This window comes from Triplophysa rosa, linkage group LG25, assembly GCF_024868665.1.
Source record: "Triplophysa rosa linkage group LG25, Trosa_1v2, whole genome shotgun sequence".
In the NCBI taxonomy this organism is placed as follows: Eukaryota; Metazoa; Chordata; class Actinopteri; order Cypriniformes; family Nemacheilidae; genus Triplophysa; species Triplophysa rosa.
Window position 1 is genome coordinate 8,251,449 of NC_079914.1, and position 24,872 is coordinate 8,276,320.

A 24,872-nucleotide genomic window follows, 5' to 3' on the forward strand; every position below is an offset into this window, starting at 1 on the left:
CCCACAAAATCAAAATGGAAAATTGAAAACTAGAATACTGAACGTCCTCATTTCTGGAGCGTTTGACGCGTCGCGTCTTTCACTTGCAGTGTAGACGGGTTTGTCAGTCAGCTGACTAGTCCGCCATTTTGTCAGCCATTTCCTAGACGGGTCCGCCGCAGATCAGCACACACAGAAAGAGCGAACCCCCTCCTGCACAGGCCGCTGTTCGGGACTGAATGAGAGACTAACGTTAGCGCTCTAACGGGCCGGTCAGTACTCGGATAAAGCCCGTGTTCGCGGTTCGGTCCGGTCGGACAGGAGGGAAATCATCATGGCTCTGAAGATCGTGAAGGGAAGCATCGATCGGATGTTCGATAAAAACCTGCAGGATTTAGTACGTGGCATTAGAAACCATAAGGAAGATGAGGTAAGCGTTTATTTGCACTTATATGTTCAAAACCAGCATAGGTTACCTTTCAAATAAATTGCATAAAATGTGGCACTTACAAATTGATCAAGTTGATCGGATGTCGGTGATCGCAAATCAGCTGATTTGAGATGAGCTAACGTTAACCGGACACAATCTGACAAATGCGCCTTCGTGACAGACTCTTCTCGTATTTATATCAAGCATTTTTATTTCATAGTTGTGTCTTTCTGGCTGGTACCAGCTGTTAGCCCCGTGATAATAGTCTGTCATCGTTTTGTTTATCGGGGATGAGGCCAGTTAGCATTGCTAACGGTTAACGTGCTTCCATCAATTCATTCTGCAAAAGAATCGCAAATGTCATTAAATTGCGATGACGTCTTGCGTTTGACACGAACCGAGTAGTTGCGAATGAAACGAACAGATTCGGTTCGCTGAAGAACAGATGGCAATTGAACATAGCCTGCCACACTTATGTGTGTCATGAGATTGGCGGTGTGTCAAAACCTAGTGAGCTGCCTACCTAGACTGCACTGTTCAGTATCATAGCCGATCTCAGAAAGCGACCGAGTGATGCTCAAGAATGTTTTATTCAAATAAAACTCGCTAACGATACACCGAAGTGTTCAGTTTGGACGCATATGACGTCATAAAACCCGATTGTTTGTACGCCCTAGTGATACTCAAAAATGCTGTCTATGTAGTGTGTCAGTTTGATCACAGTGTCATCGGCTATTTGCGATTCATTTTGCAATCTGTAACATTTTATTTAATCATGAAACGTGAACTGAATGAGATGTGCTGGTTTAGAGATGCTGGTGTAGGCCTCAGGCTGCTTGGTTACCTAACCTATAATGACATGCTGAATTTTCAATTGCAATATGCTCTATCCTTGCCCATCCCTCTGGAAAAAGGGAACAAGATGCTGTGACAGAGCGTTTATGATCTGAAACAGGGTTTCCCCTCTCGTATTTCATTATGGCATAAACATGCTGTTCCCTTTTACCATTTGTACCAAGACTTAAATAAAGAGCATATTGATTTTAGTCACCGGTTTGCCCTTTCGGGACACATCAGGTGTGTAATTTATGTGTTATGACAAACAAACACTAAACATGATGTCATGATGTGCCAAAACTAGTAAAAGATGAATGACCAGCGTTTGTCCGATCTGGCCTTGAGTTTGTGGCAAAAATTGTAGCGTCGTGATCTCATCACTTATGTGTTGTTGTAATTGCAAATTGCAATATCCAAACTTATGATGCAAATGTATTTTATCCGTATAGGTTAAATGTTGTTGGAAATCACAGGGTTGGTGGATGTTCTTCTATGCGGTGTATTGGTTTTGTATAAATCTTCAAGCGCACCCAAAGGTGTGGCATTAAGGCATTGTAACAACAAGTAACAACCCATATCTATGACAGGTTCAATCTGATTATTAGGCTTGTGTTAAAAAGCAAGTGATTTCACATCTTGTCCAATGGTTTCCTTCAAACAATGTGTGAATAAAAGGATATGAAACCAAAAATAAAAAGACATTTGTGTTATACTTCGAGTGCAAACTGTTTGAAATACGACTTCATGCTGAAATTTTTAGGCTGCTCTTACTGGCCCTGCGGTGGTCACCTTCTTTAGTTTTCGTTGCATTAAGTATAGAGATGCAACGATCAGCCAGTAATCGGTATTGGTCGATAAAAGCAATTTTTATGCTATCAGCGGCCGATAGTTTAAAAACGGACCGATGATCAGTGACGATATATCCTGATATAGCCTGAAAATGCAATGTTTGATGTTCAATATTTATAGTCATTATTTGAATTAATAACATTCAGAAAGTTAGTAATATAAATTTAATCTTCTGATATCACTCTGAATAATCCGGTATTGGTGGAGAAATGTAGTATTGGTGCATCTCTAATTTAATATAAACTGTTTTATTTGCATCAAAAATTGTGTCCTAAATTGAAACATTGTCAGATTCTTAAAGGGATAATTCAATCAATAATAAATGATGCCATCATGTATTACATAAGAAGGGTAGTTTGGACCTGCTCTTTCAAAAAATGCCTGTGGTTTATCTATAGTAGGTTTTTCATTTGTTGTAAAACAGCACTAAACACAATTTTTTTCCCATAGTCTCGCTACAGTGTTGTATAACCATGATAATACTACTAATTAGGGGTGTAACGATACTTCGTATTATGATATTTCGTGATGCAAAAATGTTACGATGCGCATCGTAGAGAGATGGGGATATTTTACGATATGTTTAATTCTATTCGTTCAGCGGTCAAGACGCTACCTACTCTGCGCCAGCGCGTCACGTGTGCTTATCTCACATATGCGGTAGAGAGAGAAGCACAAGACACAATCTGCGTCTCCAAGTGGTTTACAAAGCGTCATATTTTCCTTCACAATGTCTTTTTGAAAGATTTTTCTCATTCATTACTGTCTCAAGCAAAGACAGCGCAGCTTCAAAGAGACACGAGCCAATAGCGCTCGAGCGTGAGCTCTGTCAGAGCGTTTCATTGGTTGAATGTACTGAATGAACACGCCCTTCACTGAACGAACGAGTCAAAATGAGACTGAATGAACTACTACATGTCGTTCATGGTCTAATATTCTCTGTGTTACAACAATGCATATCCAGTAGTTACTCAACTTTTCTGAAAAATAAAGGTAATGACCTGGTTTAATTTAATTCCAAGGTAAAGTAAATTATGTCGAAACAGTTAAATATTTGTATGGAACATTTAATTACACCAATTAAATGAGTTAATCCAGATAGATTTTATTAGACTAATATAATGTAGATTTCGTCGACTAAAAATAGACTAAAACTATGAAAAATTGGGATGACTAAAACTAAATTGCATTTTAGTCAAAAGACTGACTAAAACTAAATCAAAATTTGCTGTCAAAATTGACACTGATCTTAATTCTAATTTTAGTTAAGCCTTAAAATGTTAAAATTCTTTATTAAGTTGTATGTGCAACAAAATAAGTTACTGAAATTGTTAATATTTTGAAAATAAATGTTATTTGAATTTCAGTTTCATTTTTGAATTTTGTTCAAAATATCAAGATGTGTATCGTATCGTGAACTCAGCATCTAGATATGTACCGAATCGTGAGCTGAGTGTATCGTTACACCCCTACTACTAATAGTAACCCATCTTTAAAAAAAACTATGGTTACTACACTTTTACTTTAATAAAACTTTTGTCTTGAGGGTTAAAATACAGGAAATGACAGAATTGTATTTTTTGCACAAACTATCCCTTTAAAACAAACACATTTAATAACATGCTGCTTTAACACCACAGTAGCATCCAATTCATGTTCTCTGTGCCCTGTTTAATCTGCATCTGGAGTCAAGTATCAGCAAGTCTTCGTCAATGTAACCTGTACCAGTGTACCTAGATAATCGTGTCTGTTGCCCAGTCAACAGCGGACAGTGCTGTGAAATATTCATATCCTCCTGAATGAATTGTGTGTGTGTGTGTGCGCGCGCGTGTGCGTGTTCATGTTTGTATATCCCGGTGGGGACCTAAACCTGAATGCACACCAACACATGGGGACTCGTGTCACCGTGGGGACCAAAATTGAGGTCCCCATGGGCACAAAAGCTAAATTGTACAGAACAATATTTTTTAAAAATCTAAAAATGCAAAAAGTATTCTATGATCTTTAGGTTTAGGGATAGGGGATAGAATATACAGTTTGTACAGTATAAAAACATTACGCCTATGGACTGTCCCCACGGAGATAGTAAACCAGACATGTGCGTGTGTGTGTTCGTTCACTGGTCTGTTTGCTTTCTGCCTGGTTTCATGTGAGACCTCTATATTTGTTTTCCACAAGAGGTGGCTTTACTTAGTAAAAGCACCAACTCTGTCTCAAACCTAGTGGGCTGCCTACTAAGACTGCATTTTTGGGCATCATTGTTGCATTTTGCACAAAATAACGAATCTTTTGAATGTATGGTTTGGATCATTTATGTATGTATGTGTAAATACATGACTTTTGCTGTAATGTCTATAAAATCGCCTTGTTTAAGTGTATTTGTACCGCTAGCGTTTGAGTACTAGGTGAAGATCCTTTCTTGGACTGTGCTCTCTTGTCTGACTGAGAAGGACATTGAGTTCAACTTCATACTTCACTTACGGTTTGCTGAGCTGGTCAAATCCAAGTATTGGCTAACACACAAATATTTCAGTCATGGCAATTGGCTTAATACCCTGAACTTCATGAAGATTCACAGAGACACCTTCGGGACAGCCTCATGTTATTTTTTTTACTGGAATGGTATTACCTGTAATGCATTTTTTCATGGGTTTTGTAAAGATCATGTAACTACACCTTTCCTCACATTTTTATCCTAGATGTGTGGAAATTACCCACAGGAATTTATTGCAGATGTGACAGAAGAACCTTTTGAGGGGGGATCTGTTCCATATTTTAACTTCATCTTGCTGTCCATGTATCTGGCAAACAAGGGCTTGTGCCCATGTAATAGATCACATCCCCGTTCATGCTCTAACTGTCTCATGACTAAAGACACATGACCACCACACTCACTTCATACAACAGCACATTGTGCGTGCGTGCGCGCTCAGAAAGTGTGTTGTTAATATACTATCTAAGGTCTCTTTTTTTTTTACATATCTACCTTGTTTGTCACAATACCAGTGTATTATAAACTCTTTATGGCAGTCACAGTGATTGAATACACACGCGCCTACTTTTAAAGGTTTTAATTATAGCTTTGGGGTCTTGATCGTCTATCATAAATTGAAGAGTTTATTTCCAAATTGAATTATTTCCAATTTAAAACATTGTTTTTTTTATTGTGCATTCCAATTCATATCAATCAAACTGCAGTTGGTTTGTTTTGATTTAAGCCATAATAAAAAAATACAGCTACTAACACAATAAAACACAACAAAAACTTGATTTTTGAAAAAATAAAATAAAAACGGAGTTATCTCATTTTGGAAACAAACTCTTCAATTGTGGTTTATATTTAATCTTAGAACATCAAGTTTTTGTCTTCCTATCAACTTTCAACAAAAATCCCACAAAAAACACTAAACAAGCACAATTTACATGTATGTATTTGACAGTCACTTTTATATAAAGCGAATTACAGTGTGCCAAAGTGATGCATTAAATCAGTAGGTATGTTTCAAGGGGATCGAACGCATGACCCTTTGCGCTGCTATATCAAATTCGCTAGTTGCACAAGATGGCGCTGGTGAGCTTTTGGGACGCCAAAGTCGGCAGACTAATTTCAGGTCGTGTAACACTGAATAGGAAAAGGAGGATTTTTGGCCGGCAAATATGAGTGTTTTTTAGATAAAGTAGAAAGTAATATATCACTATAAGACAGATCCTCTTTACATTCCTAAGTCAAAACAAGTCGATAGTTTTATACGACCATAAATTAGTTTGCCGACCCTGGCATCGCTAAAGCTCGCCGGTGCCATCTTGTGCAACTAGCCCATTAAATGCTACCATTTGAGCTACATGTGTATCACCAATGACATTTCCTGTGAAATCTTACTCGACAGCTCCATTTATAAATCATTATTATACGCTTTCTGTTGCGAATCTTGGTAAGATAAAGAGACAGTTTTGAACAGACTTAATGTCATTCTTGAGGTAGTCATGTGCGCATTTAAAGATGTGATTGTGGTCTTTTTACAGTCTGTGTAAAATCTCCACAATTTGATGTCCATTTTTCCTCTTCTCAGTTGAGGTCAAACGGGGATTTGACAGATATACAGCTAAAAACCAGAGCTTAAATGTTCCCCCAGGCTGTTGTAAAGTACAGCTTTATTTTTAGCTCAGTCGTTCTAACAATATCTCTTGTCCTTTGTACAGGCCAAATACATCTCTACCTGCATCGATGAGATCAAACAAGAACTCAAACAGGACAATATCGCTGTTAATGCCAATGCAGTCTGCAAACTCACCTACGTAAGACCCCTGGCCCACTCGTACACACAGTTTATCTCTTTTATGATCTTTCATCCGTCACTTATTCTTTTGATGCATCTTCCCTTACAGTTGCAGATGCTTGGCTATGATGTCAGCTGGGCTGCATTTAACATTGTGGAGGTGATGAGCTCCTCCAAATTCACATACAAGGTGAGAAGCTACAAAAAATACATTAAGCACTCATTTTGATGATTTTGTTCAGAGGTTCACATCGTTTCTTCTTGTTCTCTTTCAGCGAATCGGTTACCTTGCAGCATCACAGTGCTTTCATGAGGGCACTGATGTCATAATGCTGACAACCAATCAGATCCGCAAGGTGAGTTGGCAACTTCCTGTACAACGGTTTACTACAGAAGCGTGTTAAAAAATATATATATTTTGGGTGTACTGATCACCGTTGTATAATTTGTCTCAACAGGATCTCAGTAGTCCCAACCAGTACGACACTGGCGTGGCGCTGACTGGACTTTCTTGCTTCGTGACCCCTGACCTTGCCCGTGACCTAGCCAATGACATCATGACGTTGGTAAGTCCTTTGTGTAGAGTTGTATTAGAGATCTGTAAACAAAGCGTTAAGCTGATACTCATTCAGAGTGTTTACATTTGGCAAATATTGACACTCTGCTCTCGTTCATTCCCTCTTGCCCTTCCTCCATCTCAGATGTCCCACACTAAGCCGTACATTCGAAAGAAGGCGGTGCTAATCATGTATAAAGTATTCCTGAAGTATCCCGAGTCCCTTCGTCCGGCCTTCCCGCGTTTGAAGGAGAAGTTGGAGGACCCAGATCCCGGTATGGACGCTAATTTCGCAGAATGCGTTCTTGAACATTTCGGCCTTTGGCTTGAGCGCAGTCTTTATTCGTTCATCTTGCAGGCGTCCAATCAGCTGCTGTGAATGTCATCTGTGAACTAGCAAGAAGGAACCCTAAGAATTATCTTTCCCTGGCACCCCTGTTCTTCAAGCTTATGACCTCGTCCACCAACAACTGGGTGCTCATCAAGATCATTAAGCTGGTGTGTTAAAAGTTGTTTTTGTGGTTGTCATGCTCTTTTCACCCCCTTTAAACTCTTAAAAAGTAAAAAAAATTGCATCCTGAGATGTCCATTTTATTTGGGTGTTTGTGATTCAGTTTGGTGCTCTCACTCCTTTGGAGCCTCGTTTGGGAAAGAAACTAATTGAGCCCCTAACCAACCTCATTCACAGGTACAAACAGCAATAACCAACAAACTTACCAAAACAGACTGAAACTGCTTTTGTTTAAAAGTAAATTATCTTTTTTCGTGGTTCCTCAGTACCTCAGCCATGTCGCTTCTGTATGAGTGTGTCAACACCGTTATAGCAGGTCAGTATTAGTGGTGCCGTGACCCGGTATTGAAATAAAGCACGTATTTCTGAACAACACTGTTAATTTTTATTTCTCATTTATTCTCATTTGTTGCACTTTAGTACTGATCTCACTGTCCTCTGGGATGCCCAACCACAGTGCTAGCATACAGGTGGGCCATTGTCACTTTATCAGCAAATATGTTGCCCTTTCCACTCCAGTCCGAGTTGGAACAAACTGTTCAGCATTTTACTGACAACTATTACTTAATAAGCATTTTTCACATGGTGGCTTTCACAAATATGTACAAATAAACTTAACTCAAGGCTGCCGATTTGACATAGTAAGCTGGCGTGGAAAGGTTTTAAATATGGTATTAATGGATTGTACCCTCGTCTCTCTCTCGCTCTCTCTTTCTATCTCCATAGCTCTGTGTGCAGAAACTGCGAATCCTGATTGAAGACTCGGACCAGAACTGTGAGCCTTCTGTCAATGCCTGCAGTGTGTCATTCTCTCATTGTCTGTCTTTTTCTGAGCCCCCTGCCTGACCCATAGATGGATCTTGTGTAGATCTCCGTCCTGGATAACTCGAAGCAACCTCAGTTCTGCAAAAATGGAATTGGCTTTAGGATCTTCCAGACCCCCAAAAACTCCTCAAAGCACTTTCACTATTACAATATTTGTCAAGACCTGTGCATTGAGTATTCTGAATTATCAGGAGTTCGAGTTATCAGTGTCCCATTGACAGCCAGCTGTAGAGTAGCTATGTGAATCTTGGACTGCCATGTTTTGTTTCTCAAAAACCACAGAGTAACCTCGAAGGGCCATTTGATATTACTTCCAGTTTTGGCAATCTGTCAATTCTGAAAAACCAACCGTACTTTAAATATATCAGTCTGTTTGTACATTTTTGTTTTGGCATTAACAAAGCTAGACAGCGCAGACAAAGCCCAGAACACATTAGCTCTCTATATATACAGTAGCATCTATTTTTTATATTATGGAATATTATTATCTGAAACATTCATTGCATCGTATCAAATATACGATTGAATCGATTACATATAACACAATTAATCTTATTCAGTCGTGTGTGGAGTAAAACAAAACTGAAGTCCTTTTTGTGGGGGTGTGTTTTTGTGAGGGTGTATGTTTACGTGTGTGTGTTTGTGTGAGGGTGTGTGTTGTCCTTTGTGTTTCTTTTCCCATTGTCTTGTGTTTTTCGTCCTCTGTGTCATAATTTGCTATAGACAGAATGCACAGTTTTGTTGTTCCTGATATAATAGTTAGATTAAGATTGCATTAGCTTCTTACTAAGCCAGAAGTCTAGAACCTGAATTCATATTACTTTGTAGATTCACATTAATTTGGTCAAATTTTTGCATTTAGTTGTATGATGTGTGCATCGTAAATTTAAGAACCTCAAACGATAATCAATAATTTGTGTAATATCAGCATAGCTACAACATTATTTGCCAGTTAGTGACTATTCCCTTGAACTGCCCTTCATTGCAAGAGTCTCTAAGATGCTGTGGTGTGTTGCAGTGAAGTACTTGGGTCTGCTGGCCATGTCCAAGATCCTGAAGACGCACCCCAAGTCTGTGCAGTCACACAAGGACCTTATCCTGCAGTGTCTGGATGATAAAGATGAGTCCATTCGTCTGAGAGCCCTGGATCTTCTCTACGGCATGGTGCGTATAGCATCTTCAGCATTTGCCCGTTTAAGGTTCCTCTAAGGTACACCACATTTGAACCGAATCCACATTTGAATTGAATCCAATGTGGAATTGAAGCTTGGTTGAGGTGGATTAAGTCTCTTTGGTAAATCATCTCAATTAGGTCTCAAAGAAGAACTTAATGGAGATCGTGAAGAAGCTCATGCTTCACGTGGACAAAGCGGAGGGTACAACTTACCGAGACGAACTGCTCACCAAGATCATTGACATCTGCAGCCAGAGCAACTACCAGTACATCACCAACTTCGAGTGGTAAGACCAATGCAACACCGAAGGACATCTATGAACGTATATAGGTGTGCCACATACTTATTTGTTGTCATACGAATGTAGCAACTAATGAGCCTCTTTGGTCTTTCAGGTATATTAGTATTCTGGTGGAGTTGACTCGTCTGGAGGGCACCAGGCACGGCCACCTGATCGCCTCACAGATGCTGGATGTCGCCATCCGAGTCAAAGCCATCCGATGCTTTGCAGTAGCTCAAATGGCCACTCTGCTGGACAACGCACACCTGCTGACCGGCAACACGCAGAGAAACGGCATCTGTGAAGTGCTTTATGCCGCCGCATGGATCTGCGGAGAGTTCTCGGAGTAAGTCATGACGTAAACTAGCATGGCTGGTATCTAAATGGTTGTAGGTTTGGGTTCAAGCATTGTGGGCTTGACACTTGACCCCATATATGTGTTCTCCCAGGCATCTGGAGGACCCCATGCAGACATTGGAGGCCATGCTTAGACCCAAGGTGGCAACCCTGCCTGGTCACATTCAGGCGGTGTACGTGCAAAATGCTGCAAAGCTGTTCGCCACCGTGCTGCAGAAACATGAAGGGGAGACTGACAGTCAGGTCGCACAGGAGACGAGCCAACTGCTCGTTGAAAGACTGCCGCTGTTTGTCCAGAGCGCTAACCTGGAAGTGCAGGAGAGGGTAAGGAGAAACACGCAACCAGTTTAGCCAAAACTCCGTAGTAGTTGTAGCAGTCTGAAGTAGTTCATGTTTAAGATTTTTTACCAAAGAAGACAATCCCAGAATCCAGGATATGTACGAATTTTTCTTTAAGATGGTGGATAGAGTCCATGAAATTGTTGATTATGAATATATTATGTTTACTACTGTAGTGTGGGTCAAAAACAGTTCCATAAATTAAAAATCAATATTTCACCCAACTTGTTTGTACAATAAACAGTGTTTTTTAAGATGTTAGTTTAGCGACATGCTAACATCTAACAATAGGAATTAGCTGTTAGAGGTTAACAATACTGTTAAAAAATATCACAATATTTTTAAACAACGAAAATGAAATTGATATTCAAATAACAGGTTTATGTCCAAAACGTGAACAATTTTCAGTAACATGTTTGTTACATACAACGTGACAACATAATTAAACCTTTTGTGTGTAGAATAAAACATTATATACAGTATGTTTACACAGGTTAGAAGCTCAGCCAACAGGATTAAACGGACGTCACTTTGAAATAACAGCCATAGCTCAACGATACAACAATATTATTATATTATATATTGTATAACATTATTATATTACAGCTCTATAATATAATATATAACTTTTTGTTTTGAAATATATCATTACACGTCTAATCAACTATAAGACTTGTGTGCTTTTAGAAGCAGTCATTTACATGGTCCATATCAGATAAGATTTAAGGTGGCTCACAATGTTCTGGGACACATCTGTGGTCGTCATAACATAACAGTATCACTCATGTGGAGAGATATAGATATGTAGGCTGCAGCATTAACTGTGACGTTCGCCTGCAGGCGTCCTGCATCCTACAGCTGGTGAAGTACATCCAGAAGCTGCAGCAGAAAAACGTTGAGGTGGCCGATGAAGTGACGGCTCTCTTCGCTGGAGAACTTAACCCCGTGGCCCCCAAGGCCCAGAAGAAAGTGCCTATACCAGAAGGGTTAGTCTGTTTTTTCCACTTTATCGACTGTATGATTATTTTTTCAACATAACACGCAAGACTGCTACTTTTGCATGCAAGCACGTTTCATGTATTCTAAGGCATTATAATATTACTGCTATGAATAGGTGTTCAAATTTTAGTAGGTGTTTATAATTTCACTATATTCCAGATGTTATAACTACTATACTTATAACGAATTTTTTCCAGTCTGAACCTGGATGCCTGGATCAATGATCCTCCATCAGAAAGCGAGTCTGAGGATGAGAAGCCCAAAGCTATTTTTGCTAAAGAGGAACCTAAGCATTCCAGATCAAAACACACTGAAGTGGATGAGAAAGAGCTGGCCAGGGTGTGTAGAGCAAGAACACACAAACACATTTATAACTTATTTAAGACGTTCTGTCTATACCATTCCGACGTATTTGAATCCTTTTTACCCACAATGCTTTGCACACATTATTTACTTTGGTGTCTTCTGAAATCTTTGTCAAATAGAGAAGGGAAGCCAGGAAGCAGGAACAGGCCAACAACCCGTTCTACATTAAAGCTTCACCATCATCTCAAAAGGTATGAGTTCTCAAAGATCATAAAAGACATACGCTGGAACTTCATTAAATGCAGATTTGAAATGTGCATATGTGTCTTCACTTGCAGGGGTTCGACGCACCAGGTGTCGAACACATTCCAGTTGTGCAGATTGACCTTAGCGTGCCTCTCAAAGTCCCAGGTTAGAAAATCGGGGGTAAAAATCAGGATAAATTGTTGCAGAATTAGGCGTTTTTTTATTTTATGGTCCTTTATTGGTACCATCTCTCCAGGGATGCCCATGTCAGATCAGTACGTGAAGCTGGAGGAGGAACGCCGGCAGAAGGATAAGGCGGATAAGAAGAAGAAAGAGAAGAAGAAAAAGAGAGAGAAGCGAGGAAAGGGCAGAAAGGCAGATTCGGGTCCAGAGAGCGAAGAAGACATCACACCTGCTCACCAGGTGGATATAGTCACAGAGGAGATGCCAGAGGTGGGTCACATTTAGTGTTTTATGTTAAGACAGACCGGACAGTTTTGTCTTTCAAAAAGTCAATTGTGCAACAAAAGTGACAAGCATGTGCATATGTTTTCCCAGAATGCCTTACCAAGTGATGATGATGACAAAGATCCCAACGACCCGCACAAAGCTCTGGACATCGATCTGGACAAGTATGTGTATATCACATCTATAGTTGATTTTCTGTTGATCTAAATGCGTCCAAATCCTTTTGGTCCATAGCAATGAGTTCATGATGAACTGTAGCTCACCAAGGACCTCACCAAATGACATCGTTAAGATGTTTTTCCTCAAGTTTTCAGTTTCTTGTCTTTTTAAATACTCAAACTAGAAAAGCAACCCCCAGAGCATCCTAGAAATCACAAAGCAGTACCCTGGCAACCATAAAGCACCACCCACATTTTCGACAGCAAGTGTAAAATCTTTTGCATCTTTTGGGATTTTTGATTCCTGAAGTTCTCCTGTATCTTCTACACTCACGCACCCTGCCTTCATCTTCTGCTGTTTCCGTCTCTCTTTCCCTCATGCACGCACGCATCTCCGTCCTCCTGAAAGTCTGCTCTCTGGTGCCGGTTCAAGGTGAGTACTTTCTCTGGTCTCGTGACCCAACCGAACCAGCTTTCCAACTCCTGATACCTCACCTCGCAACTACAGTGTGTCACCAGAGAAGATGTTTGTAAGAATACATGAGGCATGATAGACCACCTGTCAGTTTAGCCTTGGCTGTGGAAGTATTGCTGTTATAAATATTGAGTTCACCAGCCTTGCCCAGCTTCCAATTGGTTTGGAATCGTTTCCAATCGTTTTTCTCTTTGAACACCTGAGCGCAGGTTATGATTTTGTTGCCTCTTGTTTCGGCTTTACTGTGTAAGAGCTGTATTTGTGCTGTAAGGCCTCTTCGCATCACGCCTGAATTTTCAGCATGAGCCCAGAATACATCTCTTGATATTGAACTGCAGTGGTTTGAAAAAATGTGAATTCTGAACCATGTACCATCTTGTAACATCAGAGGTGTTGTGAACAGGCCTTTCGTATTTTGTATAAGCAGAAGCCTTTCCCAGCTCCCATATGTGCGTCCTGCAATCTCTCTCTATCCATTTGTCTAATCTCTCCATTTTCATGCTTTTTCCAGGCCACTCGCCGACAGCGAGAAACTTCCTGTCAGGACCCACCGTCCCGAGATGCTCAAGAGCCCTGCGGAGGACAGAGACGGCGAGGCCGCCCCACAGGAGTCCAAGAAGAAGAGCAGTAAGGACAAGAAAGAGAAGAAGGAGAAGGACAGGAAGGTGAGATTTTTGTCAAAAGACAGAACGAAACACACTGTAACTTCAGAAAAGTTTCTGTTGTGGTGATGCTGGTTTTAATTTTTTTTAGAGGAGCAAAGAGGAAAAGAAGAAAAAGAAGAAACACAAAGAGGTGGAGGAGGAGCCTGTGGAGTCCCAGCCAGAAGAGGCCGTCCAATCAGAGGAGACCAAAGAAGTGTCAGCCCCGCCAACATCAACATCCGCTGAGGTGTGATATTGGCATTCAAGGCTTTGTTGCGTTTCGTTGTTGGTGCTAATAATAAAATAACGTGTCTTACTTACTTCCCATCGCTAACAGCAGGTGACTTGGTGGCTTTATTGTTTGGCTATGAAGTATTCCATTGCTATGTTAAAGTGACGTGCTTAATACGTTTTTTTATCCAGAGCAACTTTTTCTAAAAAAAATCTGCCATAAAAATAAAAAAAATGTGCTTTTCAACTGTAAATGTGGTTTCTTAATGTAAAAGTATTGTAAAGATGCAGTCCATAACTTTTGCCTCTCTATCGCCATCTCTGTCTGAAACATAAAATTGCAGATTACTTTATGTGGGTTAAACTCAAATGATGTCATATATAAAAATGTAAATATTATAAGCTTATCGTGAATCACGGTGACTTGCTCAGTAACTGATATTTGTTTATTTTAAACAAATCGCAACTATAGGAGTTTTTGTTATTCAGTTGGTAGAGCATTACATTAGCAGCGCAAAGGGTTTGAGTCCCACACACATCATAAAAAATTAATACTTAAATGCACTGAAAGTTGCTTTGGAGAAAAACCCATGCCAAATGCTTAAATGTAAACATTTAAATATGAGCAATTTATATACACATTTCAAAATTTGTGATTTGAAATATTGACATGGTGATGGAATACGTTTTGCATTTATTTATTTATTTCTTTTTTGCTTTTTGACGAAGTCAAAAAGCGAATTATTGGGTTTCTGTTTGAGCTTTTCAGGAGTAGACTCATTTTCCCCGTCCTATTCTGTTCTAGGCCTCCGATCTGGATTTCTGGCTCTCTAGCGCTCCCGTACCCCACGTTGCCCAGGTCCGGTCTCTCTCCCTCTCTTTCTCTCTCTCTCTCTTTTTTCTCTCTTTCCCCTCTAGTCATACTCATGTCACTGTTGTGTTTAATGAGCGTCTCTTCTTGCGTTCCTCCGGGCTCTTTGTCCTCTTCACATACCAATTTCCTTGTGCCTCACGTGTCCTTTCACTGGTTTCCACAGGTTTCACACATTTTTGTCTGTTTTTTGCCTGTTTTTGTACGGTATGCATGCGTGCACGTGCAGTGGTATAAATCAACGTAACTTCCAAACAACAACTTTGTTTGTATGATCACATCTTTGAATCCACTGGTATCTGTACCATCATAATCCGCCAGGACTTTATTGACAGTTCCTGGGATTCCAGTCAAACAGCTCACGCTTGCCACTTAAACCAAACTTCAGAAAGGTCAACATAAATTGATCTTTTTGCTTTTTCTCTGAATAATTCATCATTGAAATATTATTCTTCCGGTATAATCTTTCATCAAAATTGAATAACTTGCACCGCCTCTCAAACAATCTAATTTTCGAGTGATGTCCTCTAGGCCATGTGGTGGGAGACATTATGGTAATTTGTGTATTGTGTTCTCCCAATGTGATGATCCAACAACATCAATTCACTTTGATCTGAATTGTTTTTTCTTTTATTGTTAATCATAATATTGTTGATCCTGCATGCTCTGTAGTGTAGATGGTCATTCTTCGGTCTCTGTGGACAGTTAAACGTCATCTTTTCTGCTAGTATTTATTAATAAATTGTTTGTTCACAGGAAGTGACAGCTCCCCCATCAGCCGCTGCTGAAGACACGAGCTCTGCGGCCGCTCTAGAATCTGAACCAGATGAGCGCAAAGACACAGAACCGGAGGACACAGTGGGTCTTACTCACCTGTGCTGTGTTTGTTGTTACAATGTTTTTTTTTTTACTTATTCTGTATTCAGTAAAACGCAACAAATTTCTCATTTATTTCTCATTATTATATCTCCAGATATATCTTGTTTTTATTTATATTATATAATCTTTAATAGACGGACTTACAGTCAGCTCTGTAATTTTAGCTTCTATTGCACACTCCCATAATGCATTGCGAATGACATAATCGTCTGCTACTTCTGTATGTTAGGGCTGCATAATGGTTAATCGTGACTTATCGTTTGAATAATTTTTTTTTCTACATAATATATGTTGGTGTACTGTGTATAATAATTATGTTTATGTTAAAACGTATGCATGTATAATTTATAAAAAAATAAATGTGTATATATTAAGTATTTCTTTTTAAAATAAAAAAATCTTAAATGTATACAAGCATGTGTGTGTATTTATATATACATAATTATTATACACAGTACACCAACATGTATTATTTAAATAAAAACTTTTATTCTGCAAATGATTAGTCGCGATTAATTGATATGCATCCCTAATGTGTATTGCAGTAAACGTCAATTGTTGCAAATTGTTAATACTTTTTTGTTCTGCCATATGAGGATTTTTATGACTTATGTCTGTTCATTTCCTGTTCAGAAATCATCCAAACACAAGAAGAAGAAGCAAAAGAAAGAGAAGGAGGAGAAAGATAAGAAAAAGAAGAAACGGCACCACCACCACCACCATCATCATCATCATCACAGTGACGTAGGAGAAGATTCAGTGCAGAATGGCACTGTGGAGGAGGAGGAGCCTCTGCCAGTCAGTATTTATCTAACCAGCCAATCACAGCAGTGTTGTGTCAAACTAACCAATCAGCTTGTGCCGGTAGTACATTTTTATGTGGCGGTAATTGATTAAGCTTTTATTACGGTAGACGGTAGTATCACAGTGATGAAATGCATTACAAAAACATAAGCCAATATCAGTGTCAGAGTGTCACAACCTAGTTTAATAACTTTTTCAAATATCAACCAATAAGAAGAAATAAATAGAAAGTACAATAAAGTCAATAGAAATTGATCATTTGTCAGGTGTTTAATTAAATATGATAAAACATATTTTACTCAAAACTAGATTTAAATTACGAGATGCAAACTGTTGCGTAGCTAGCGGACCAAGCTAACTCTTCAAATGTCAGGTTTGCAAATGGCAATATAATCCATGCAATTTTGGCGCTTTAGTTCGGCTATTTGTTTCTTTGTGGTATTCAGAAACAGGTTAATATGAGATGTGGCATGACATAACTCATATTTCACCTAAGGCCTTCCCCATTCTTCTCCAACTGAGGGTTGTCCAGGCTGTTTACATCAGAGCGTGCGTTTGCTCGTGCATATGATGCTTACGCAGCATAAACTGAGTGTTATTTTATCCAGTCAAAGGAAAGATAAGGCACATTTTTCTTCAAGGTGATTTGACGTGACCGTGCATTTTCACTACCGTGGTGTACCTGTATTACCGAACACGGCACATGTCTGCCCTTCACTAAGCCTTATCTAAGTTACTCATCATTTAACTGTTTTTGTCCAACATATTATCAAACAACGGAATAAAACGTTGTTAAGCCTTTTATAATTCTTTATAATCTGTTATTTTGTTAAATTTGTTACATTTAAATTTTCTTACTTATCAAACATCCATCTTGTTTCAGCCCATGTCAAACTTCTCTCTGCTGGCTGAGAACGCCTACATCAAGATGGTGAGTTGGGTTTAGAGTCAACAAGTTGTTGGTCCCCTGTACACGCTATAATTGAGATCCGAAATGCTGAGACACAGACGTTGTTCAATGTTTTCGGCTCAGTCATTAGTTTAAGTTATTATGGTACCTCATTTTTGAATATTGTCTTATTTGTCTCTGCATGTATTAAGAGGAAGGAAGATGTTGATCAGGTAACCATAGCAACACACTGCTGATGTTGCTAATACGTTGCAGTGATGTACACTTTAGTCAAAGTAGACGGCACATTTGATTTGACACAAATGACAGGCTTAGAGGTTCGGCGAGTATGTTACAATGTTGTGCTAATGTCCTTCAACAAATTGAAAAGAAAACTCAGGTGGGGAGTATAAGACCTTATGTCCTAAAAAAAAAACGCAAAGCATTTGGGGTGTGAGTTTTTTTTTTAAATTTTATTGGTGCTAGTGACAAATAGCACAGTTTGCATATGTAAAACCAACAGAAAAGATCCACATTGTAAAATTCTGCCTTCTGTACCACAGTCTTGTGTCTTGAACCCCATCACATTAAATGTGACATCTACTCTGACTAAACTCTTGAGTGCTGTAAAACTGAAAAGATCTGTTCGCCATTGTTCACACACCTATATGGTGTTAATAAGTCTGTTGTGATATTTTTCCTGTTTTCGTGGCTGTTATCACAGACCTTTAGCCAAAATCTTTTTTACCTGACTCTTTTCAATGCATTCTGCCAGTGTCAATTTCCGCTATTGTGATCTGCATCCTTTTGCATTCCTTTATCGGTTCTTTCTCATACAGTACATTTGTGTTTTCCTCACTTCTGCAGGTGTGTGACATCCAGGGAAATCACCAGGATGAGAGTAAAGTCGTGGTGTCGGTCATCTTCGAGAACAAGTGCAGCAGCTTCCTCAAGTCCATGGAGTTCAACGTGCTGGATTCCCTCAACAGCAAACTGCAGAGGCCGGAGGGAGCCGGACCCCACGATAGCCTCACCGTCCCCTTCCAACTGCCACCAGGTCAGAAGAACCATCAATCTTTTGACCTGCTAACGGGAGTTTTGGCCACATGTATTAGATCATATGAATTGACATTTATTATATGAAGGCAGATTTTCCTCAAAATTCTCTTAAGTATATTTTTTTACAGGGGTGTCAAATGAGGCCCGATTCGTTTTCACAGTTCAAAGTATCGTCATGCCCCAGAAGTTAAAGGGAACCCTCACCTTTATTGTTAAGGTTGGGAATCTCATATTTCTCATGTTTGATACCTTAGTTTAGGGCTGTCAAACAATTAATCGCGATTAATCGCATCCAGAATAAAAGTTTGTGTTTACATAATATATGCCGGTGTTCTGTGCATATTAATTTTGTATTTATGAACACATACACATAAATGCATATATTTAAGAAAAATATAACAATTAATAAACTTTTATTTACAATTTCAATTATTGGTAAATATAAATTAATACATTTAAAATGTCCTAAATATATAGACAAGTATGTGTATGTTTTGTCTTTATAAATACAAAATTAATATGCACAGTACACAGATATATATTATGTAAACACAAACCTTTATTCTGGATGCGATTAATCGCGATTAATTGTTTGACAGCCCTAAAATAATCACATTTTGTTGATTGAAATGAAGATGGACACAGTTTTTGTTTTATCCAGCTGTATTTACTCAGTGCAACTTATAACATCCAAGAGAAAGAAATAACACCAACATTTCAGAAAAAAATTAAAACTATAAAAAACAAGAATCACTGAGTTGGAAAAAGGATCACCCCCTTGTGTTGAACCACCTTTTGCTTTAATTACAGCCTTTAGTCTGTTGGGATATGGCTCTACTAACTTTGCACATCTAGACTTTGCAATATTTGCTGGTGACCTTTTGTGGTCTTAAAGTCATTCCACAGAATTTCAATGGGTTTCTGGGCTTTGACTAGGCCATGCAAGGACATTCACCCGTTTCTGCTTTAACCACTTTGTGGTCAATTTTGCTGTGTGCTTTGGGTCGTTTTCATGCTGGAAGATTCTTCCTTCTTCCCGTAGACAACTTTCTGGCAGAGGGCAGTAGATTTTATTCAAGAATTTGATGGTATTTCTGACAAGTGCTCCAGACTCTGATGCATAGAAACACCTCTATAACAGGATAATATCACCTCCATGCTTTACGGTAGGAATGGTGTTTTTTGGATGGTGAGCTGGATTTCCGCAGACATATCGTTTAGTGTTGAGGCTAAATAATTCAATTTTAGTCTCATCCGACCATAACTAACACCTTTTTCCATGCATGCGGCCTCAGAATCTTCAAGGTGCGTTTTGGCTAAGCTCAGTCGTGACTGCATGTGGCCTTTCTTGAGGAGTGGCGTTTTTCTTGCAACCCTCCCATACAAGCCAAATTTGTGTAGAATTTGTGATATTGTTGTCACATGCACAAAATGACCACTCTTTGTCATATATTCCTGCAACTGCTTCAGTGTTGATGTGGGCCTCTTCGGTAGCCTCTCTGACCCGTTTCCTCCTGGCTCTTTCATCCAGTTTGGAGTGACGTCCTGATCCCAGGGTGGGTCTGTGTTGTACCAAACACCTTCCACTTCTTGATAATAGACTTCACTGTGCTTCTAGGCATTGATATATATTTTTGCATCCATCTCCTGACTTGATCTGCTCACAACGTTATCCCGGAGATCTTTGGACAGTGCCTTGCCACCCATAGTTGATTGTTTGCTTGAGTTGCACTACAAAGGACCGAAATTCTTTAGGAAAAGCTCTTTTCATGCCGAGCTAACCAAAATTACCACAGTTGAAAGTCAAATGGCTTTGTGTGCCATTTAGTAAGATGATGAGCTACACCTGATGGAGTTTACAAGTCATTTGTAGGAGGGGGCAATCCTTTTTCCAACTCGGTGATTCTGGTTTTTATTTTTTTATTACATGTTGGTGTTATATCTTTTGCTTGATGTTATAAATTGCACTGAGTAGCTGAATAAAACAAAAACTGTGTCCATCTTCATTTCAAGCTGCAAAGCAACAAAATGTGATTATTTTTTATATATGTGATTATATATATATATATACTGTATATATATAGGAAATATTTTGATTACCAATAATCTAAATAATCCATTACCAATAATGGAAATCATTTATAGAGGTTTATTAATTTTATTTTATATTTTTCTTAAATATATGCATGTATGTGTGTGTTCATAAATACAAAACAAATATGCACAGTATATACTGTGGCATGTTATGTAAACACAAACTTGTAATCTGAATGCGATTAATCACGATTATTTGTTTGACAGCCATACTTTAGTTCAAGGATTCTACCGAATTGTTGGTCTGATTTATGTCTTCTGGTTTAGTCGGATGACTCTTCCACTCACGAGAAACTGGACTTCAAACTGCACTTTACATGCACATCATACCTGATCACCACTCCCTGCTACAGGTGAGGCCACGTGGGTTAATGTTTAGCACCGGCCAAATATCTGTTTATTCATGCCATGGTTCTTTTCTTTTGTGAAAACCCTGTTGATGTGAATAACAAAAGGTTATGGCAATGATAGCAAATGATAAAAGATGGAAAAGGAAGCTTTTCAAAACCTCTTTAGGACTTTTCCTTTTTTTGGAAATAAAGCTGCAGAAACAAACTTCCAGCGTCAGTCTTGATAACAGATTGTGGTTGTTGACCCTGCATATGTGACTCTAGTGACGCATACGCTAAACTGCTGGAGTCGGGCGACCTGAAGGGGAGCTCTCTACGGCTAGAAGGAATCAACATGCCCTTCCATCACCTGCTGGCCAGGATCTGTTTCCACCATCATTTCTCTGGTACACGAACTTGGAATGAGAAAACGAGAGAGTATATGTAATACATTTCAAAACATGGACGATCTTAAATCTCCTTTTGCTTTCCTGTTTTGCAGTTGTGGAGAGGATCGACTCCTGCGCCTCCATGTACAGCAGGTCGATCCAGGGTCACCATGTCTGTTTGCTGGTTAAAACCGTAAGTTAGTCTCTGATGAGACTTTGGAATATGGTTAGAGATGGAAATTGACTAATTTGACAGTTCATGAGGGAACATCAATACATTTATTATGAATGGAAGCTCCCAGTATTTTTTTTTCTGGAACCAGATATGAATACGAAGCAGCTTTTGGTTTCCAACTTTAAATCTACACCATCATGCATCTTCACTTTTGTCCTCTTGCATTCAGGCTGATCAGACAGTCTCCATTGACGCCAAGTGCGACGAGCCATCTCTGCTGGGTAACGTGCTGGATGAAATCAAGGAGACCTTCTCGAAATGCTGATCGAGTCTGAGAGGACCCCTCACCACCCTGAAAACCCCCTAAATCCCACCGCAGCCTTTCCGGCTGAAACAAAACACGCTCAGAATCGTGTCACGTGCTCTGACACTCGTGTCCCCACTCCTCTGAACTTCTTCATTTGTATTTATTGGATCTCTCATGCTGTTTTCTTTTAAGACCATAAATGTCATGCCTTTGTGTTTTTCGTCTCTTCTCGACTTCCGACACGCATTCCTCTTATCTGATCTCATACTTCATCCCGCTCTTCCTCAGCTTTTTCTCGCAATTAATGCGTTTCGCCGCGCTTCGTCCCGCTGACATTCTGCCATTGTATTAATGGTCCATGACATTCATCCTGAGAACTGGATTGTTCATCGATGCTTGAGTTGTGTTTTTTCTTTGTGTTGCGTTGTTGTTTGTTTTCTTTTTTCTTGAATTCCATTAGCGCCTTTCTTCGCATTAAACATCAGCGTGTTTGCTCCTTCCCAGTTTTGTAGCGTATGTGTGTGTGTTACTATCCTGAAGACTTGCCCTTACAGGACTGGTTACTCGTATCACACCAGAAATCCCACCCTCAATCTTTGAAGAGACCCTGAGCACTAACTTTACACCCAGATGCACATTTCGATGCACGCTAGTAAATACAAGAACACAGGGTTGCATTCTAGTACCACACCTGTACCACAGTGTGTGAGTGATATTGAAATACTCTATTAGACAATGTCACGCCCCACTACTACAGCATTCTAATGCTGACGTAAAAGTGAACCAGACACAATTTTGATAATATTGTGAGGAAATATTACATTGCTAACTATGATAGCATACAATTCAAATATTTCTAATTGCACACTAACATGTTGCTCAGGATAATAGCAGTTGATAAAAACCTGTCAAATGAACAAAAATGGTTTTTAGTCTGGTCCAGTGATGGACATCTCTGTGGATCCAGTTAAATGGAATTTAAAGCTCCAAAAGTAAAGGAATACTCTAAGTAGAGGCATTGTTCACCCAAAAAATATTGTATCTTTTATTTTAAACCTGTATGACTTTCTTCTGCAGAACACAAAAAAATATGTTAACCGAACAACATTGGACCTTATTGACTTCCTTTGTTTAGACACTACTGATATGTTTCGCAAATCATTTTTGGTGTTCCACAGAAGAACGTGTCATAAACAGGGTGAATAAATGATAACAATTTTCATTTTTGAGTTAACTATCCCTTCAAGTCTGAATTACTGTCTATGGCAGAAACATGGCATAACATATGGCATAATAGCCCATCCCATTGACCACGCAACAGTATCTTTATGTTTGTTCCCTGGGCAGTATTATATTAAACAGTTCCCTTCTGTATTTCTTATGTGACTTAAAATAATATACTGTTAAAGGGAACCTAAAAATATGTAAAATGGGCACTTCCTCTTCACCCAAACTCACAATTCATGTGTTCTTCAGCTCTTCTGACTGCCATGTTGTATATTTGGCAATTGCAATCGTTCGCTTTTTTTATTAAGCTGTTAAATGCCTTTTTTCACACTACTGAACTTGTACTGACTAATTCAGGCACATGCTGTGTGTATGGTGTTTAACTGTCTGATCCAGCACGCTGTAGCGCTCTATAAGGACGCAACCAAAGAGGGTAACCTGTTTTCCATTAAAAGAGTTCAACAAGAATTAAGTATAATGAGGTTAAAGGGAACGTTTCGGGAAGCTTAACATCACTGATGGGTTTTATTAAGGCCGATAAAAACAGCTGTAGTAAGTCACATTCAGATTTATAACATGCATGGGTTTATAACATGCATTTTTTATCGATACATTAACATTTTCAAAGATCCCTCGTCATTCTGTGATTCTTGATTTTTTTCTAATCTTTTTACGTAAAAGTTGTCTTCACCATGTTACATCGTTTGATGGTGTAATGTATTTTTATTTGTTATGAGTACTTCAGAAAAATGTCTTGGAATGTTTTTAAAAATTTTCATTTTGCATTAAATTATTATACGTATCAATAAAGGGGGTTTGGGATGGGGTGGGTCTTTGACATCAAAGAAGCAGAGATTTAGGGGTCCATATAGACATGAATACTTAGCCGTCAAATGTGATTCAAGTGAAGTGGCCCAGCTAATCTAATAAGGTTTTCCGTCTGGCAAGTTGTAGTGCAGATATTGCTGGATTTGGCTTATCAATAAATATACTCTCATTGCTCTTTGTTTGACGGTACTGTCCGACTCTTCATATGTACTTTCCGACTGTATGATGTAATATAATGTTTTGAGATGAATAAATGAGCAAAACGAATGACCGATCATTTGCTCCTACCGTTCTTGAGAAGTGCATTTAAAAGAGTTCGGCAAGGATACTGTAGTTTTGTGTGTGTACCAATAAATTCATATAAATACTGTATATTCCAATGTTTGGTCGTGTTTGCCTCTATTTTAGCAACTTCATATCTTTCCTGTTTATCATCACGTCTGAACCTCGAGTTCAGGCAGTAAAACAGGGTTGATGTTGTGAATCTGTTATATATTCATTATTTGACAAAGCATTTCTTAGTTTACATAATTTTGAGCATTAACATTGTCATGGGCCACAAATTACCTTCTATTTTGTTTATCTGATTGTTTACCTGTTAACATTAAAAGGGTGTTCTTATGTACAGTGTATTGAATTGTATTAGATTTTATGGATTTATTTTAAGTAGTTCTTATTTGTTAGATCCAAAAAGAATTTGTGTCTGAATGACATACACATTGTGCTGTGTGTACAACGAAATTGTGGGTACTATGGTCATTTTTGCAAGGGGTTATGCACTGAACGTAAGAAATGTCATGGCACTCACATATCCCTTAGGACAACCATAATTTTATTATAGTAACCATGTTTTTGACATATTGATTACTGTTTGTATTGCCATAGTTTTACTACAAACACTATGGTTATTGTAGTGAGACTGAGTGTCACAATATACCCGGATTGACAATAATCGTGAACCAGGATTACAAATTTAATGTTAATACTGCACATATGATTCTTTTAATCAAAATTATTAAGCATGCATTTAAAATTTTGCCTTAAGGGAGTAGTTAATTCACTCACCCACATGTCATACA

At 38.8% G+C, this 24,872-nt stretch overlaps 1 protein-coding gene across 2 annotated transcripts; it reads left to right on the top strand.

Moving 5' to 3' along the window:
• The first annotated feature begins 31 nt into the window (after positions 1–31).
• ap3d1 (adaptor related protein complex 3 subunit delta 1) lies at positions 32–24,165 on the top strand. 2 transcript variants are annotated; one of them, XM_057325614.1, is made up of 33 exons: positions 32–409; positions 6,296–6,391; positions 6,482–6,562; positions 6,648–6,728; positions 6,831–6,938; positions 7,074–7,203; positions 7,287–7,426; positions 7,543–7,616; positions 7,706–7,755; positions 7,860–7,909; positions 8,166–8,214; positions 9,283–9,428; positions 9,577–9,725; positions 9,835–10,065; positions 10,169–10,400; positions 11,256–11,401; positions 11,612–11,753; positions 11,900–11,971; positions 12,059–12,131; positions 12,223–12,419; positions 12,525–12,598; positions 13,579–13,732; positions 13,821–13,958; positions 14,748–14,801; positions 15,570–15,671; positions 16,326–16,490; positions 17,380–17,427; positions 18,253–18,442; positions 18,573–18,661; positions 20,806–20,891; positions 21,153–21,274; positions 21,370–21,449; positions 21,661–24,165. In XM_057325614.1, exons 1-33 carry the CDS (start codon positions 314–316, stop codon positions 21,754–21,756), a joined length of 3,741 nt encoding a protein of 1,246 aa, XP_057181597.1. In that variant the 5' UTR covers positions 32–313; the 3' UTR covers positions 21,757–24,165. The 2 variants fall into 2 exon arrangements, with proteins under 2 accessions (XP_057181597.1, XP_057181598.1); XM_057325615.1 differs by lacking the exon at positions 14,748–14,801 and having other exon boundaries at positions 34–409.
• The last annotated feature ends 707 nt before the right edge of the window (positions 24,166–24,872 follow it).

Bases quoted from the DNA above. Each gene is read 5' to 3' on its own strand.
- ap3d1 (XM_057325614.1), top strand. From the start codon at position 314: ATGGCTCTGAAGATCGTGAAGGGAAGCATCGATCGGATGTTCGATAAA. The intron at 7,204-7,286 runs GTATGGACGCTA...TTCATCTTGCAG, and splicing joins GTTGGAGGACCCAGATCCCG to GCGTCCAATCAGCTGCTGTG. The intron at 21,275-21,369 runs GTACACGAACTT...CCTGTTTTGCAG, and splicing joins TTTCCACCATCATTTCTCTG to TTGTGGAGAGGATCGACTCC.